At 39.6% G+C, this 17,114-nt stretch overlaps 1 protein-coding gene across 4 annotated transcripts in view; it reads right to left on the bottom strand.

Annotated features, from left to right (window-relative positions):
• Positions 1 to 13,347, bottom strand: part of LOC104591627 (Zincin-like metalloproteases family protein) — a 29,530-nt gene extending 16,183 nt beyond the window's left edge. For 2 of the 4 annotated variants that reach the window (XM_010250542.2, XM_088902850.1), the window contains exons 1-5: positions 13,111 to 13,289; positions 12,712 to 12,833; positions 11,483 to 11,646; positions 10,645 to 10,743; positions 7,558 to 7,737 (exon numbers count right to left, since the gene is read on the bottom strand). In XM_010250542.2, the coding sequence (XP_010248844.1) occupies positions 7,558 to 7,737; positions 10,645 to 10,743; positions 11,483 to 11,488 (285 nt within the window). In that variant the 5' untranslated portion in view covers positions 11,489 to 11,646; positions 12,712 to 12,833; positions 13,111 to 13,289. Of the gene's footprint in view, positions 1 to 7,557; positions 7,738 to 10,644; positions 10,744 to 11,482; positions 11,647 to 12,711; positions 12,834 to 13,110 lie in introns of all 4 variants that reach the window. The other 2 variants (XM_010250540.3, XM_010250541.3) reach the window with 2 other exon arrangements.
• Positions 13,348 to 17,114: the final 3,767 nt, after the last annotated feature.

Raw genomic sequence — 17,114 nt, 5'->3', positions numbered from 1 at the left:
CCATTGTATCTCTTTATTACAAAAGACAATTAAAAGTTATCTGATTGAAAGATAAGACTAATTGACATGCAGCTACTTTTTCAGGTTTCCGCTTTTTAATTTACCGAGATACCAAAAACCCACTCTTCTCCCCTCTTTCTCCTCTCTCCTCTCCTCCTGTATTCTTTTTTTTTTTTTTGGAAAGGTGAAGTAATATTTATTGAGAAAGAGATACACACAGGAGGCTGAGATCAGTCCCAGAATAGGCTGACTGATCTAAAACAGCAAATACATGAACCATCAAGAAACAGAAAATAAAACATCTAACACATTACAGTTTCTAAACTCTGCAACCACAGACAGCCAAGAAATCAGCTTGCCCACTAACTTCTGAGATAGGTCCTCCAGACTAAGAAACTTATTATTGAAGACCCTTCTGTTCCTCTCGGTCCAGATGCACCAGATTACCACAATTGGAATCAGCTTCCAGAGAGTCTTTTTTTTCTTGCTCAAACCCCTAATCTGCCAGCAGCTTAACAACTCTTTAACCGACCTCGGCATCACCCAGCTAACCTTCACAATGTTGAGGAGATGACTCCACAATTGAGCAGAAAACGAGCAGTAGATGCACAAATGATCAGTGGATTCAGCACTGCAACCACATAAACTGCAAGACAAGTCTGAAACCTGGATGCCCCTTCTCACAAGATTTTCCTTAGAAAGGCATTTATTTAGAGCCATAGTCCAAACCAGGAAGCAGGCTTTTGTTGGGCTGGTTGGATTCCATACTTGCCGAGCTAGGAAATCAGGACCACCCCTCCTACCAATCATAGCAGCCAAGGATTATACAGAAAACAGGACCACCAGAGTTCCACCTCCAAAGCCACTTATCCTCCAAATTATAATCCAGAACTTGATTTTGGAGACAGGACAAGAGATTCACTGCCTCTTCCACCTCCCAATCAAAAAGATTCCTTCAAAAACTCGAGTCCAAGGAGCTGAACCACCCGAAATACTATAGCACTCAGCAACTGAAGCCTCTTGATCAGAAGCACGCTTAACGGACTCAGCAACAGGAACATCAGAGCACCAAGGGTCCTTCTAGAATTTGGTCCTGTTGCCATTACCCACCCTAATTGAGACTCCCCTGGCCAAATCTGAATAGGTCTTCATTATCCCTTTCCATAGAGAGTTACCCCAGTTAGGAGGAGGATCCCTAGTTCTCCAATTTCCCCAACTCACACCATATTTACTGGCAATGAGAGATCTCCACCAAGCATCAGGCTCTATAGAAAATCTCCAAATCCATTTACAAAGGAGAGCAGAGTTAAAATTTTTCAGCTTCTTTATACCTAACCCCCCTTCAGATTTGGGGAGGCAAACTTGCTCCCAACTCACCAAGTGCACTTTTTACTCCTCCTCCCAGCCTCTCCAAAGAAAATTCCTTTGAAGCTTTTCGATCTGATTTGCAACCTTCTTAGGAATATAGAAAAGAGACAAGAAGTAGGTAGGCAAATTGGAGAGAGTACTCTTAATCAGAGTCACCCTCCCCTCAAAAGAGAGATATTTTGCCTTCCAAGAAGCCAGCTTCCTTTCCAATCTCTCAATAACTGGGTCCCAAATTGCAGAGGAACCACCACTCACCCCTAGCGGGAGTCCCAAATATTTAACTGGGAGGAACTCAATCTAACAAGCCAAAATACCAGCACACTTAGCTAAATTAGACACTTGGCCAACTGGGATAATTTGGCTCTTGTTCCAATTTACTTTTAGCTCTGTAATCACTTCAAACCAAGACAGAATCCCAAGGATTAGCTCCACCTGAGAGGGGGAAGCATCCACAAAACATAGAGTATCATCTGCAAATTGAAGAATATTCACCTTTTCTCCCCCCGGCACAATTGCAAAACCATCCCATACTCCTGAGATTGCAGCCTTTTTACAGAACAGAGTAAGAATCTCCATTACACATATAAAAAGAAGATGAGATAAGGGGTCTCCTTGCCTAAGGCCCCTGGAACTATCAAAGAAACCTGCAGCCTGCCCATTTACCAGGACTGAGAACTTTGGAGAAGTGATACAGACTTTAATCCAATTTCTCCATTTCTGCCCAAAATTTATCTGATCAAGCACAAGGTCCACATGTCTCCAGTTAACATGATCATAGGCCTTCTCAATGTCAAGTTTACAGATCAAACCTGGGGAACCCTCTTTTTTCCTTGAATGAATGAGCTCATTGGCAATAAGAACCGAATCCAGCATCTGCCTACCCGAAATAAAAGCACTTTGGTTGTTTGAGATGGCACTACCAAGGACTCCTTTTAATCTTTCAGCAAGCACTTTACCTAGGATTTTATAAAAACTATGCAGAAGGCTAATCGGCTTGAAATCCCTAATAATCACTACACCTTTAGTCTTTGGAATAAGGGTGATGAAAGTAGTATTTAGGCTTCTCTGCAACGAACCCCCCTCAAAAAAATCCTGGAAAACATTCATGATGTCCTATCTCACCATATCCCAGCATTTAATATCAAAGAGATTTGTAAGACCATCGGGGCCAGGAGACTTCTCATCAACCAACAACTTGATAGCTTCTTTGATTTCCTCCTCAGAGAAGGAACCCTCAATAAGGGAAGATTGCTCCTCACTCAACTGGTTAAAAGGAAGGGATCTTGAAAAAGGTCTGAAAGACCATGATTCCTTATTCAGCTTCTAATAAAAATTTGTTGCCACAAGCTTCATATTAGTCTCAGTGATACCAATCCTGCCCTCACTCTCCAGTCTGGTAATTACAGAAGCTCTAGCTCTAGCATTTGCCATTTTGTGAAAAAAATGTGTATTCCTATCCCCCTCTTTCGGCCAAGCTACTTTGGCTCTTTGCCTCCATTTAGTTTCTTCCACCACTGCCAATTTGGCCTCCTGCCTTTTTAGTCTGATCTCCTCAGCAATAGAACCTAGTTCTTCAGCTGTATCTATCTCCTTTATGAAACTCAGGAGAGCCTTCTTCTCTATGTCTGAATTTAAATTCTTTTCCAACTTCCAAATCTTTAATCTTGCTTTGATAGCCCCCAATTTCTTTGCCAAAATGAATGAACTGGTACCCTCCACATGCAACTCCTCCCAAACTGACTTCAACAAAGGAACAAGATTAGCATTCTCTAATTTAAAAAGAACTTTAGCTACCATTCTAGCACCACAAACCAGCTGAATTGGACTGTGATCTAACACTGGCCTTTGCAAGTGCAATATTTCGTTTTAGTGCCTCAAGTAAAGAGAATCACCTGCTGCCTACTATTGAAGACAAAATGGCGTTTTGAAGTTTAAGCTTCAACTTCTGTCCATGAGTTTCTTTCTTCTATTTCTTTCTTGTTCTAGATTTTTTGAGGTTTTTTGTATTGTTAACAAGTGAGTTTGTATTTTCTAAGGCCTTTCTATGTCGTTCACAAGCAATGGTTGTTTTTATGTCTTTGTTTTAGATTTTAGATTTAGGGTTTTCTCTGTAAAATCGGTTAAATCAAACTGAATCGAATATTCAACATTTTAATCAAAATCGAATTCGGTTGAGACTTTTGCATATCCGACGGATCTTGAATCGAATTCAAATCACTTATTTTGTAATTGGAATTGAATTCAAGCATGGCTTGATTCGATTCAAAATCGCTCCGTTTACAGGCCTATCTGCCCGTCAAAAGAAATAAATTCTAAATCAACCTACTACTCTACTATGATGCAAAAACAGCAAACTGAGATGAGGAAAAAAGGTGCAAGTGCCAAAGTTCTCACCCCAAAATGCTACCATATTTCTTTTCTCAGAGGTCCAAAAAATGACTACAAGCCAATTGCAATGATATTTGAAAGCATAGTGTAACTTAATGACAGGGTTGCATTTCTAGCCATAACGAAATATTCAACCCAAACCAATTCAGCTGATTTCACAAGTCACAAGGCATTGGCGGTGATGATTTTTCATCCTCAACAAAGGTCTTATATGAGCTTAGAAGAGCTAGGTCACAGTTCTTAATTGTCAATGGAGAATACCTCGTATCAGAAAGGGGCACAATCTTAATATCCCTATCTCGAGAGGTGACATGACAGCCATCTTTTTTTATATCGATAACAGAAATCTTTATTAATGAATAATACTTGTGAAAATTAATTACAGAAAATGGGGAGGTAAACTATCTTAACTCCCCAACATCAAAATGGCAACAAAATACTAAAAATGTGCCCAAAACAACGAATCCTTAGCCACCCCTTGCTTAGCTAACCCATCAGCCATTGAGTTAGCACTTCTCTTCACCCAGTTGTATTGCACCTCTAAGTTCTTACACAGCCAATTAAATTTTTTCTTCTCATTGTTGTAGCTCCACAAGCCATTGATATCTCCTTTCAACCACCTAATCACCACCTTCGAGTCCCCCTCAATCACTAAGCATCTAATGCTTAATTCTCTTGTTCTTTGGATTCCTTCAAGAACTGCTTCGGCTCTAAGAGAGTCACTCTCTCCAATTGGCTCAGAGAACATGGCAGTAATATACCCCTCCTCATTCCTAAAAACACCCCCATCAAAATTCAATTTTATGAATCCAACGGGAGGGGGGGTCCAAGTGGGACTACAGTTCCTTTTATACATAACAACAGTAGCAACCTCTTTCCACTTTCTCAACATGTCTGCCATAGAGAATTCAGAGAATATCAACATTGATTTCAGCCAATGAGCAACCCTTGAAAGTATCAAATCTGTTAGGTTTTTTGTGGTTCTTTTCTTATCTGAAAAAAATTGTGAATTTCTTTCTTCCCATATTGACCAGCACACCGCAGCCCTAATGCTTCTCCACATAATCTTCCCCTTTCTCTTAGGCCAACTAAAGAAAGGAGAGAACAAGCATTGCACACTCCCAGGGGGATTCCAAGTATACCCAAAAAGGGAAAACACCCACTCCCAAACAATTTTAGTAACTGGACAAGTAACCATAATATGATAACCCGTTTCCCCATCAGCTTTGCAAAGAATACACCTATTGGGAAGTAAACAGCAGTTGGGCCTCTTTCTTTAAAGTCATTTGTGTTAACTCTTTCCAGAAAAATTTCCCAACAAAAACTACCAACCCAAGGAGGAATAGGTTTGCTCCAAATATCTTTAATCGGGAATGACAGCCCAAGCAGTGTAGTAGGTTGGACTAATGTCTCAAAAAACGAAGCACAAGAGAAAGAGTTGGATGAAGAAGGGGTCCAGATTCTGGTGTCTCCCTTACTAGGGTTCAAGAAAACATTTTCAAGGATGGTTAGCAAAGATGACATACACCCCAAATCTGTATCCCTTATTGCCCTTCTCAACCTCAGATTCCACCCAAACCCAGAAGAAGAATCAAAAGGAACCAAGAAGGAGGAAATGGGTTCATTTTCAAATCTGACAAAGTAAAGAATGAAGGAAATTGGTCTTTCAGAGGTAGGTCCCCAACCCAAATTTGCTCCCAGAATTTTATTCGATTACCGGAGTTCAAATCGTACCTGATCCAAGGGGAGAAAACTGGAAGCAAATCATGAATGGCTTTCCACAGGGATGCGGCAGTAGTCCTTGCCAAAATTCCAGGATCCCAGTCATTCTCATCCAGCCCATGTATGCTAGCCACAATCTTCGTCCACAATTTGTCCCTTTCCAACGGGAATCTCCACAACCATTTCCCCAATAATGCCATGTTCCTTTTCCTGATATTCCCAATCCCAAGCCCCCCTAGCTTCTTGTTCCTATTTACCATTTCCCACCTCACCCTATGGTCTTTCTTCTCCACTCCCGGTTCCCAAAAAAAATCCCTCATTAATTTTTCTATCCTGTTTGAGACCTTTGTAGGAATCTTAAACACTGACATGAAGTAAATAGGAAGGTTGGAAAGGGTAGACCTAATCAAGGTGATTCTCCTCCCAAGAGAAAGACAATTTTTCCTCCAAGAAGCAAGCCTTTCTCAAATCTCTCTACTACCGGGTTCCAAAAGCTTTCATTCTTGGGGTGATCTCCTAGGGGGAGGCCCAAATAAGTGATAGGCCACTCCAAGATAGCACACCCTAACACACCTGCACAATCACTTACTTCCCTTTCCTCAAAATTCACTCCCACCACACAACTCTTATCGAAGTTCACTTTAAGATTAGACATCTGCTCAAAGAGTTGTATTGTCAGTTTAGTTTTCTGATCCATCTTATATCCCCACCCTCACAAAATAGGATTGTGTCATCTGCAAACTACAAGTGTGTAAGTGGTACTTCCCCCCCTTCCGACTCTCCAACCTCTTAATAAGTCTCAAGAATCGGCTCTATGTATCAGTCTCCCCAGGACATTTGCAATCAAAGTAAAGAGAAAGGGGGAGAGCGGATCACCTTGTCTTATTCCTCTCATGACCGGAAAGAAATCCACCGCAGTTCCATTCACCAATATCGAGTAATGGCAACTCCTGATACAACCCTAGATCCATCTACACCATCTGTCTCCAAAACCAAAACTTTTCATTACCTCCACCAAGAAGGACCAGTCAACTAGGTCATAAGCCTTCTCTAAGTCTAGTTTGCATACCACTCCCTTTTTCTTGGATTTCCTAAAATTCTCTAAGCTCTCATTTGCAACCAAAATTTGATCAATGATCTACCTTCCCTTCACAAAAGCTCCTTGATTGGGTGTGATAATGGCTGGAAGAACTTTCTTAATTCTTAGAGACAAGACTTTTACAATTATCTTGTACAGACTATTCACCAAACTAATCGACCTGAGATCCCTTGGATGTGATGCCTCTTTCTTCTTAGGGACCAATGCAATGAATGTGGAGTTTAAACCCGGATCAATGATTCCCCTCCTGTGGAACTCCTCAAAAACCAACACTAAGTCCTTCTTCACAATATCCCAACAATCTTGATAAAATGCCATTGTAAATCCATCTGGGCCTGGAGCTTTCGTTCCATCCATTGAAAATACTGCTTCATTTATCTCCTCTAAGTCAAAGTTTTTCTCTAACCCCACTCTAGTTTCTAAACTAAGAGTTGGCCATTCCAACCCCTCCACCCAAATCCTCTCATTTAGAGGCCTTCCAAAAATTGATTTAAAATGGGTTGCAAAAGCCTCTGCTATTTCTGCTGGTTGGGAAAGAACAGCTCCATCACACATGACAGCCATCTTCACAATTCCAAGCATGGATTCAGTGGAGTTGAGAAAAAGGGAGGACAGGTTTGTTAAGCCTTAATGAGCAAAGCATATTGAACAACCTTTTTCAAATTGTATTCATGATATGTTAAGTCCAGAAAGATCCGACTTCCCTTTCAATGGGAATTATTCAATTTGGTGGACTTGTGCCAGTTGAGGCAAGTATGGTGAGGCACAACTCAAAGCTCTATCCCAACTGTACGGGTTTGGCTACATGAACCCTGTTTGACCATTTTATTCTGTTTAATGCCATATCCATTGTTAAATTATGGGAATGCCAATAGCATATAAACACAAAAATAGTGCCAATATTTGTCCACCATAGAACACAGTTGAATTAATATACTTTGCTTATGGGTAATGTTAAAGGAAAAGGAAGAATATTATACCTTGATAAAATCTGATGGCAGCCCAAGCAGTTCAGTCTCATCGAAGAGAAGAAAACTACTATCATCATTCAGATTTTGGATATATCGCATACTCAGCTCATCTATTTGAGTTCTCAAACGCTGTGCTTCCTCTCTCTTGCTTAAAGTAAGGTTCAATCCATTCCGCTCAAAATCCCTAAGCTGTCATTGATTACAAAAGAATCACTATGTAAACTTGAAGAAATCTCTGCAGAATTGCAGGTTATTCTCTACATCTATGTGTTGTTATTGCAATAGAATCTAAATAACATCTCCATGAGGAGATGAAGAATGACAAAACAAAACAAAAAAAAAAGGGAAAAGCTCCACAACTATAAATGTTCAATGAGCTTGTTTGCGGAATATGAAACATCTTAAACTAGGAAATAGAGATTAACCATGAAGTAGTCCTAGCTTAAGTTAACAATTCAAAAATCCACTCCTGAATGTTAGGGGGTGGGGTTGAAGGGGAGGAATTAAACATGTAATGCCATCACCGGCATTGCCTGGTAGGAAACTTAATTGCTCAATATACTAAGTAGCCTAGATAAATATTCCAAATTAAATGAACAGGGCAGAATTGATGGCAGTCTTACACAAGCTGAGATTGAGCAGGAATCTCCAACACAGAAATTTAACAGGGGAGGGAGACTCCAAATTAGTAGTGGGTTGATTAAAGAATAAAACCCAAGGAACATGGATATATAGATACTTGCTCGGGGAAGTTAGATCTCTAGCTGAAGAATTGATGGTCACATACCAATAGGTATCCAGAAGTGCAAACAGCATGGCTGATGCCTTAACTAGGCAAGGAATCCATAGATCTCATTTGTTTTGGGGTATAGAAATCAATAAAATTTTTTGTTGTTACCAATCAAAAAAAAGAAGCATTCCAAATTAAATGAACAGAAGTTGCAATACAGATTAGACAGATTATTATAGTGAAAATGACATAGCAGCCCTCATTTTGAAATTGAAAGGTAGCCCATCAAAGAAATTGTAGTGATACAAGAGTAGGTTTTAGGATCCAAGATGTTCAAGGTTAAAGACTGCACAGCCCAACAAGACCAGAATTCCCTACTTTTGGATATGGGATTCAAAAGCCCCCTCCAAACTTTCATTCATGGTGTGGGCTGTCAAGCACCACCCCAGGCAAGTGCTAACTGCTGGCCAGAGATATGGATATTCAAGACATCAATTGTGTCATGTAAAAAAGTAGATGAATCCATCTGCCACTTGTTTCTTCAATGAAAGTTTAGCATTTTGTTATGGGCTGATTTCTTAGAGACCTTCAGCACAACTGCATGAGACAGTGCCTCCCACAGCTTGTACAGCAAGCATTTGAGATGTGGGCCATGTCACACCAAGAAGCTAAGTAGAAGGTGTAAAACTCTTTGAAATATCTTACCCTTGGCTTTCATTTGGATGTTATGGAAAATAGGAACCCAAGCATTTTAAAGCACAAACCTTCATCTATAGAAATGATTTTGAAGAGAATAGTCAGTTGGCAGGCACAGTTTCATCTTAGATTGCCATTCACAAGGATTTAACTGATGCTTGAGCTCTCTCTTATGATTTGAATCCATGAATATGTTAGAGAACAAAAACCTATTCAGGGACCTCCCCTAACAGCTTAAGCTTTTAGGTTGAACAGTTCCTTTAGATGGTGTCAGAGCCTTATTGACCAAGTGATCTAATGTTCAATCCTTGTTGCCCTCATTAATAATTAATTAAACTTCAGCACAAGGTATGGGTGGATCTATGTTTGACTACGCTCCAAGCACAATGGGCTTTTGCATGAGAGGGTGTGTTAGAGAATAAAAATCTATTTAAGGACCTTACCTAATAGCTTAAGCTTTTGGGTTAGAGGTGGTGTTCAACTCTTGTGTTTACAAACTCCTAGGTTTTGGTGACCCCCCTCGGTTCCCCCAAACAAGTGACATCAAAGCTAATAATTCAGTTAGGAACAAGGTTTGATGGATGTATACAGTGACTACCATGCTTCTACCAGTTCCCATGGTTGAATGATTGGCAAGAATGGTTGGTGAGTGGTTTGCAAGAGTGGTCGGTGACTCCCATGGCTTTCCCATTCTCCATGGTTGAGTGTGCTTGGATAGGTAGGGCTCTTTAAGCAAATAACAAAGGACTCACATATGAGGAGGAGATTGTTGGGATTCACGTGTGAGTGGATGGTGTCTCACATAGGAAAGGGAGAAGAAAGGCAAGCGACTTATAAAAGAGGCTGACCCACAACCTAAAAGCTTAAGTTATTAGGTGAAGTCCTTGAATAAGTTTTTATTCTCTAAAGCACCCCTCACGTGAAATTCCATCAAGCAAGAAGTGTGGACAAGCACAGGCACCCATACATTGTGTCAAAATTTAACTAATTATAATGAAGGCGACAAGGATTGAACACTAGACCACTTGGTCAAACAAGCTCTAACACCATCTCAAGGAATTGTTCAACCTAAAAGCTTAAGCTGTTAGGTGAGGTCCTTGAATAGGTATTTATTCTCTAACAAAATATTAGGCATTGATGTCATCCTTTTTAGTCAATAAGGCACTTATTTTGTGCTCCATATGTACAAAGCCTTGTACGGGAGTATATGAATGCATACTATACTTTTTTGAAGATAAATAAAATTAAATTAAAAAAGAAAGAGGATACAAGAGAAAGATGAGCAATCACCCGAATGAAAAAGATAAAACACCCAAAGATTTCTGACTAAGTCTTAAGACACCCAGATATGCCAAACCATCCCAACAAACCCGACCCACAAACTCATACCCCATACAAAGCAGAAAGAAACCACTTGTAACAACAAACAAGCACAGAGCGAAAAACCAAAACAATACCCAAAACAAGAAAAAACTACCCCCACCAATACCCATAACAAGGTGCAAAGAACAGCAAAACTATTTGTTAATTTTTCGATTCCCGTCTTCCTGTTGCCTTCTGACTGCACTTCTGAAATGAATGCATACTATACTTTTTGTCACCAATACAAAAACTTTACCATTTCAAAAGAAAAAAGAAAATCCATAAAAAAAATTGACTTTTTTCCATACCAAACACTGCATATATCGTTTGGCTTCAGCATTTGTCCATTCCCCTCTTGCAGCAAAAGCCTTGAGAACACGGTAGACATCTTCGCGCTTGCTGATCACCTTGCATGCAACTATATAGCATTAGTTTATATACAGGCAAGTTCAAATTCACCATAAGACAACCTCTTCTCCACAAAAGTGGGCTACATGTTGATTATTTAATTTACCAAAAAAAAGTACTACAAGGATGCAATATTTAGACTCTAATAACTTTTTTTAAGAACCTAAGGATCCAAGAAACAACTGTACTTGAAGACAACTAGCTGATCACCACCTGGCAGTGCCCTTCTACCATCAGAAAAGTGCAGTCCCATAGAAAGATGATTTTTATTCTTGGAGAACTTCCAGAAATTCTGTTTTGAGAGATATGTCATAAACTACTAAGCCTGAACAACTAAAAAAGATATATACACCCTGACCAATTTGCTTTTTCTTGTCAAAGAGAATAACTAATTTGTTTTATAATAAAAAAGGGCAGCCCAGTGCACAAGGTTCCTGCCAATGCAGGGTCTGGGGAAGGACAGATGTACGCAGCCTTGCTCCTACAAATACCCTGGTCACCCAGGTCAAAATGGAGCAACTCTACCATTGCGCTAAAACACACACTCATTGGCGGGAGCCAGTAGTAAACATTGTACTTTTCAACACCAGAGAATGCATTTGTTAAGGACATCTCAGACACAAGTCAATGACAAATATGCATGTGATCCAAGAGGCCACAAGCATTGCTACCTTTCCAAAAGGTCCTCAAAAACAAAAAGAAAACATAAAAAAGCAATATCAAGATGGTAACTGAGACCTGCATGCCAGATTGTGAGCATCTATTCTCCTCTCTGCTTCAGCACCAGCTTTGCGTACATCCTCTGAAACAGATACCATCTTTTGAAAAACACAGGACTGCACCAATGGAAATTGTTGAGCCTCTAGTTCAGCCAATGGTGAAAGAACATTCATATATGTGACCTGCAAAAGATATTATAGCAACATGTATTGAGGAAAAGCATATGGATATCTAAATGTGCAGGACATCCAAATTAGTAAATGAGAAACCTGTAGGCAAATATATACTTGTATGACAGCTCAAGATTATCAGATCTAGATCTAGTAATTCATCAAAAAAAAATATTATCAGATCTAGTAGCACAAGGTCAAATTCCAAAATAAAGGTGCATATAAGCACTGAACCAAAATGAAACAAATAAAATACAGCACCAAATGGTTTATTTGTTGCAATTACTTTAGTGAAAAGGGGCATGGACATAATACCTGAAATGACAATGTTCAATGCAATAGTGAACATCTAGCACTGTGCTAGAGCTCCTTATAGATTGTTTTATGGTGGATTTTTCCCCTTGCAATGGGAAAAATGCACTTCTGAATTTTTTCCAAGGCACTAGATAAAGGAAAATTAACGGTTTCTACAGCAAGTCAACAATCAAGACCAAGACCAAGCATCACAGATCAATGTTTAGCCTCCCTGGTCACGTTTATTTCTGCATATGTGAACAAAAAAAAGAAAAAAAAAATCTACCGAATATCAATGAATCATTGCTGATTAACGACGGTATAACTATTGCTTGATACTTGGTACTACCGTACTAATGTATCAAGAGAAACAATAAATCATAATCTAAACCTATAAAATTAATCCTAATGTCAACATATAATTCTCCTGAGACCCACAGTATCAATGTCCAACACTAACTCAGCTTCCAAGTTCCAAGAATGAAGAAAACATAGTGTACATCAACTAGAAAGTTTTATTGTACAACCAACGCCAAGTGAAGTAAAATTTGGGCACATATTTATTGCTCAAAAATCAAAGATGAGAATAGTTAGAAATCGGTTTTCAAGCTATTGCTGTTAAGGCAGGAATTCATTGCACAGAAATGGCAATTTCCCTTTAAATTTCATTAATTAAGAATCAGAGTAGACATGGAATAAAAAAAGGCATATGCGCCTTAATCAATTATCAATGCAGAAGAAAATCAAAAGATGGATTGAATAGAGAAAAGAGAATTTTAATACCTTGTCGAGGGGAACCGAAGCAACTGCATCATGAACCTCCTTCGACTTGGCAATGATATGATCGGCTAATTTGAGAATTTCGGATGCCGAGAGGTTGACAAGCACATTTGAGCTTGGAAGATCTGCCATATTCCCGCAAGGAAAAAAATATACTATGAAGGAAAGGCTTATATGCGATTAAGCATTACTAGTACTAGTATAGTGGTAAAGATTATAGAGTATTTCATCAAAATTATCGAAATGAGTAGGAAACCATAATCAGAAAAAAAAAAAAAAAAACGAAATAAACTTGAAAAAAGTGTACTAAAAGAATATGCATACTGAACTGAAAGCACATTGAGAATTACTTCGAAAAAGAACAAAAAAAAAAACAATGAAGAGATAGTGGAGAACTAAGACCTTTCTTTTTTCTCTTTTTCTGGGAGTTAACTGTGGTAATGATGAGATTCAGAGCGACTGCAACGAGAGCGGCGACTCCCGTGAAAGCTAGTATTTTCCTCTCTTTCCTTCCTTTCATCTGCCTCTCTCAGCTTCCACCCGATGACAGAGCTACAAATGCGAGGGAACTTTGTGTCAATGAAAATTGAAAGGGCGGAAAGGGCACTTTTTAAAGTCATACACGATGATGATTACAAACATCACAAATGCTAATTCGAATTTACAAGCTTTTTTTTTTTTTTTTTTTTTTTTTGGAATGTTGGGTTGTTGGCACTGGCTATTTGGTACGTTGGTAAATGGTGGGGAAAAAAAAGTTTGTAAATGGTTACCGGCATCACCGGTGACCGGTGTGCATCACTGTCTTCGGAATCTTCGGATAAAGTAAGCTGGTGTACACGTCTTTTTTGTAGCGGACCCGGGCCAGTGGGCCACACCCATGTCTCGCAGGTAGACAATAGCCATCGTCCATTTGGGGGAGACGGGATCTGCTCCTCACACCTGGCGCCTCACACGCACATCCTATCATGCATTGTAAATCGTACTTATTAGTTATTTTTACGATAAATATTTCTAATGTACGGTGAATGTGGATGTGAGGCGCCCATTTGTGAGGAGTAGGGGTGTTCACGAGTCGGGTTGGGTCGGTTTATTGGGGTTTTCCCAACTAACCCGACCTGGTCGGGTTACTTGAGGTGGAAACCGAAACCGACCCACTGATAGGCTAAATCGACCTGGTCGGTTTGAGTCAGGTTGGGTCAGTTTCGGTTTTGCTGTTGTACAAAAGGACACCTAATTGAATTCTAATTGTAATTGCCTAATGGGTTGCCTATTTGGTGTAAAAGACTATAGAAAGTTAAAAACTATGATAGATTGTCTATTCTAATTGTAATTGCCTAATGGGCCTTCTAGTTCTAATAGAAGACTAGTTATAATTAAGTAGAAAACTATTCAAACTATGAACTACCGAACTAGTAGAAGACTAGTTCGGTTCGTGTCGGGTTGGTTTTGGTTTTCACACAAGAAAACCGAAACCGGCCCAATATATCGGTTTATATATTTGCCCAACCCAAAACCGACTGGTAATGATGAAAACCCGACCAACTCGGGTTGGATTGGTCCAGGCTGGTCAGTTTGGTTGGGTTGGGCATTCTTATGAACAGCCCTAGTGAGGAGCAGATTCCATCTCCATTTGAGGAGTTTACATCACGTCTCACAGCACATTCCAACCGTGTATTAAGAACATCTCCTATAGGGGTATTGATGTGATCACTGAGCTCCCATTTCGAATATGATTAAGCTAAGCCAAATTACAACCCTGGCAAGATAAGAAAAAAATTCTTTCCATCTGAACACATCACCATACAAGAGTTCTGATTCTGTACCCATGACAATTTTACCCACACCTACCTATATAACATCGCAGCCACATTGGGAGCATCTCATCTTCCTACATGTTATATGCAAGGGATGTTCACTATTTTGTGGGTAAACGTGGATAGAATTCTTGTGGGTAAGAGATTGGAGTGACAAAAGTGTGACATCTGGGGTCTTTGATTGGGCGATATCACTAATGCAACCAAGAGCATGAATCAAGCAAACAACACGTAATGTGCCACTTATCACATGCCTATTGGGCGTCGTGTGGGAGGGGTATGATTGGACAAAGATTTTTAGATATTTTACTTAACAAAAAAAAAATGGTTGTATCGGATCTACTGAACATAACACGAGTTTGCCCCATAGCACATCCTTGCCGTGTATTGAGAACATCTCCCGATGATAGCACCGAAACTGATGATGTCATCATCGGGAGATGTTCTCAATACACGGCAGGGATGTACTGTGGAGCATTGTGGGGCGGAGATGTGAACTCAACATAACACATTGTTGGCCTAATTCACTATGCCGCACATCGGAAATATGAACGATTTAAAGTATAACTGGTGTTCATGATATGCAGCTGGATGACCATGATCAGTACATCCAAACTGATTTGTCTTTGGAATTGGTTCCAATTTGGAGACCAGATCTGCTCCTTACACGGGGCGCCTCACACGCACATCATAGCATGCATTGAGAACATCTCCTGTACTTATAAGTTAGTATTCACAGGAGATGTTCCCAATACACGGTGGATGTGCATGTGAGGCACCCCTGTGTGAGGAGCAGATCCAGTCTCTGCAATTTGCAGATGTTATTTTACCCTCACATTAATGTTTTAATCCACCTCACAGGACCTGTAGCGGTGTATAAAGAATACCTTTGGGCTCATTTAGGAAAGAGTACAAATACAAATATATACAGTGTAAATATATATAAAATAATACTCATTTTGGAAAGAAAACAAAGACAAATATATAGTGTAAATATATACAAAATAATACAAAATACAAGATTTTACATCCTACATATTTGCATTTCTACTCCTTCCAAACATAACCTTACGAATTCAGATTTACTCCTCACGCGCTTCTCACACCAACCTAACGGCAAATTGAAACCATATATTGAGATCGGGATCATTTCATCAAGTGAGGAGAAAATCCAATATTTGGAGATCCCGAACCCAAATCTGGATTCTCAAGAATCTTGCTGTAAAGGTATAAATGTATATCTCATTTGCCTGTTATGTAAGGAAGAGGGCGAATCTCTGGATCATGCTCTGTTTCTTAGCAACCATACTCCCAGGATTTGGTTAGTTTCTTGTATGGGCTGTAGATCTGATGAATTTGACTCGTCACCTCCCCCCTCCCCCCGCCGACTTGGTTTAACATATCCCTTAGAGATCGTTCAACCATGTTTCAAGATGATTCATCAGTTTCTTCCTATTGTGCTCTATTAGTATAGCTTATATAGAACTATAGAAGAACAGGTGCAGCTCTTTCTCATAGGGTAAAAGAGAGTGCTGATGTTCGCATGAATAAAGAGACACAAATATGAAGATGTTCCCGATTGACAGCTGACAAAGGCCGAGGACAGTGTGACCATGATTTTGTGAGGATTGAATCAGGACGGCTCCTTTTTCTGGTGATGGTTTTTCTGCTGTTGGTGTCTTCATTTCAGATCGTTTTTCAGGTTTCTTTTAGCAGCTCTCTCAGAACACATACTCTCCTATTTTTGCTAAAGCTAGTGCCTTCATGGCGAATCTTTACTTGGCAAAGCAGCTCAGTGGCTTTTTTGGTTACTCCCCAAAAAGACATTTGGTTGATTTTGGATGATATCAAGGCTGAGCTTAATTCTTTTAATTCAGTCTGTATTAGATATGTGCCGCGGCTCAAAAATTTTAGAGCGCATTTCCTTGCTAGCAAAGCTTGTACCAATAGAGTGGATTGTAACTCTTTAAACTGGTATTCATCTGATTCTGAGTTTTATGAATGATCTCTCTTCTCACCAAAAAAAAAAAAAAAAAAACAAAGCAAAACAAAACAAAAGTTGTTTCCTTCAATAACCTTTAAGTTTTTCTACGCGAAATTAATTTATTCAGTTAGCAACCCACTTACACACTATTTGGGCATCGAATACCTATCGACATGGGAAAGTTCATAGTTCAGATCACAAACGTGCCAAAGGTGGAGAATTAGATTATAAACGCAGATAAAAAGCTTCCAATTTCCACTAGGTGCAGTACAATTCAAATGGAGTAAGAAACCATCTTTTGGATACCGGCTACTTACCTAATAATCGCTGTTCGGGTATCAGTTGTTTTCAACAGCAAAAAAATAAATCCGAATCGACTCAGTAGGTGCGGTAAATTTCCACCTATCAGATCACCCACTCACCCAGGCCCAAGGGATTGAGAACCAACAAAACTCAGACGTTATCATCCCTGTTTTTGGTTCACATTAATAGACAAATGTGATGGGTCAGGCGGTCAGCCAGTCAAAACATCTGATCCAGGCTGGCTTTAAGACCCAGGAGATATAGATGGAAGCCAAGTGTTAGTCCATGCTCCCTTGTACACCAGT

Source organism: Nelumbo nucifera, chromosome 4, assembly GCF_055504915.1.
Source record: "Nelumbo nucifera cultivar China Antique chromosome 4, China Antique-T2T, whole genome shotgun sequence".
NCBI lineage: Eukaryota > Viridiplantae > Streptophyta > Magnoliopsida > Proteales > Nelumbonaceae > Nelumbo > Nelumbo nucifera.
This window is presented reverse-complemented; position numbering and strand designations above follow the sequence as displayed.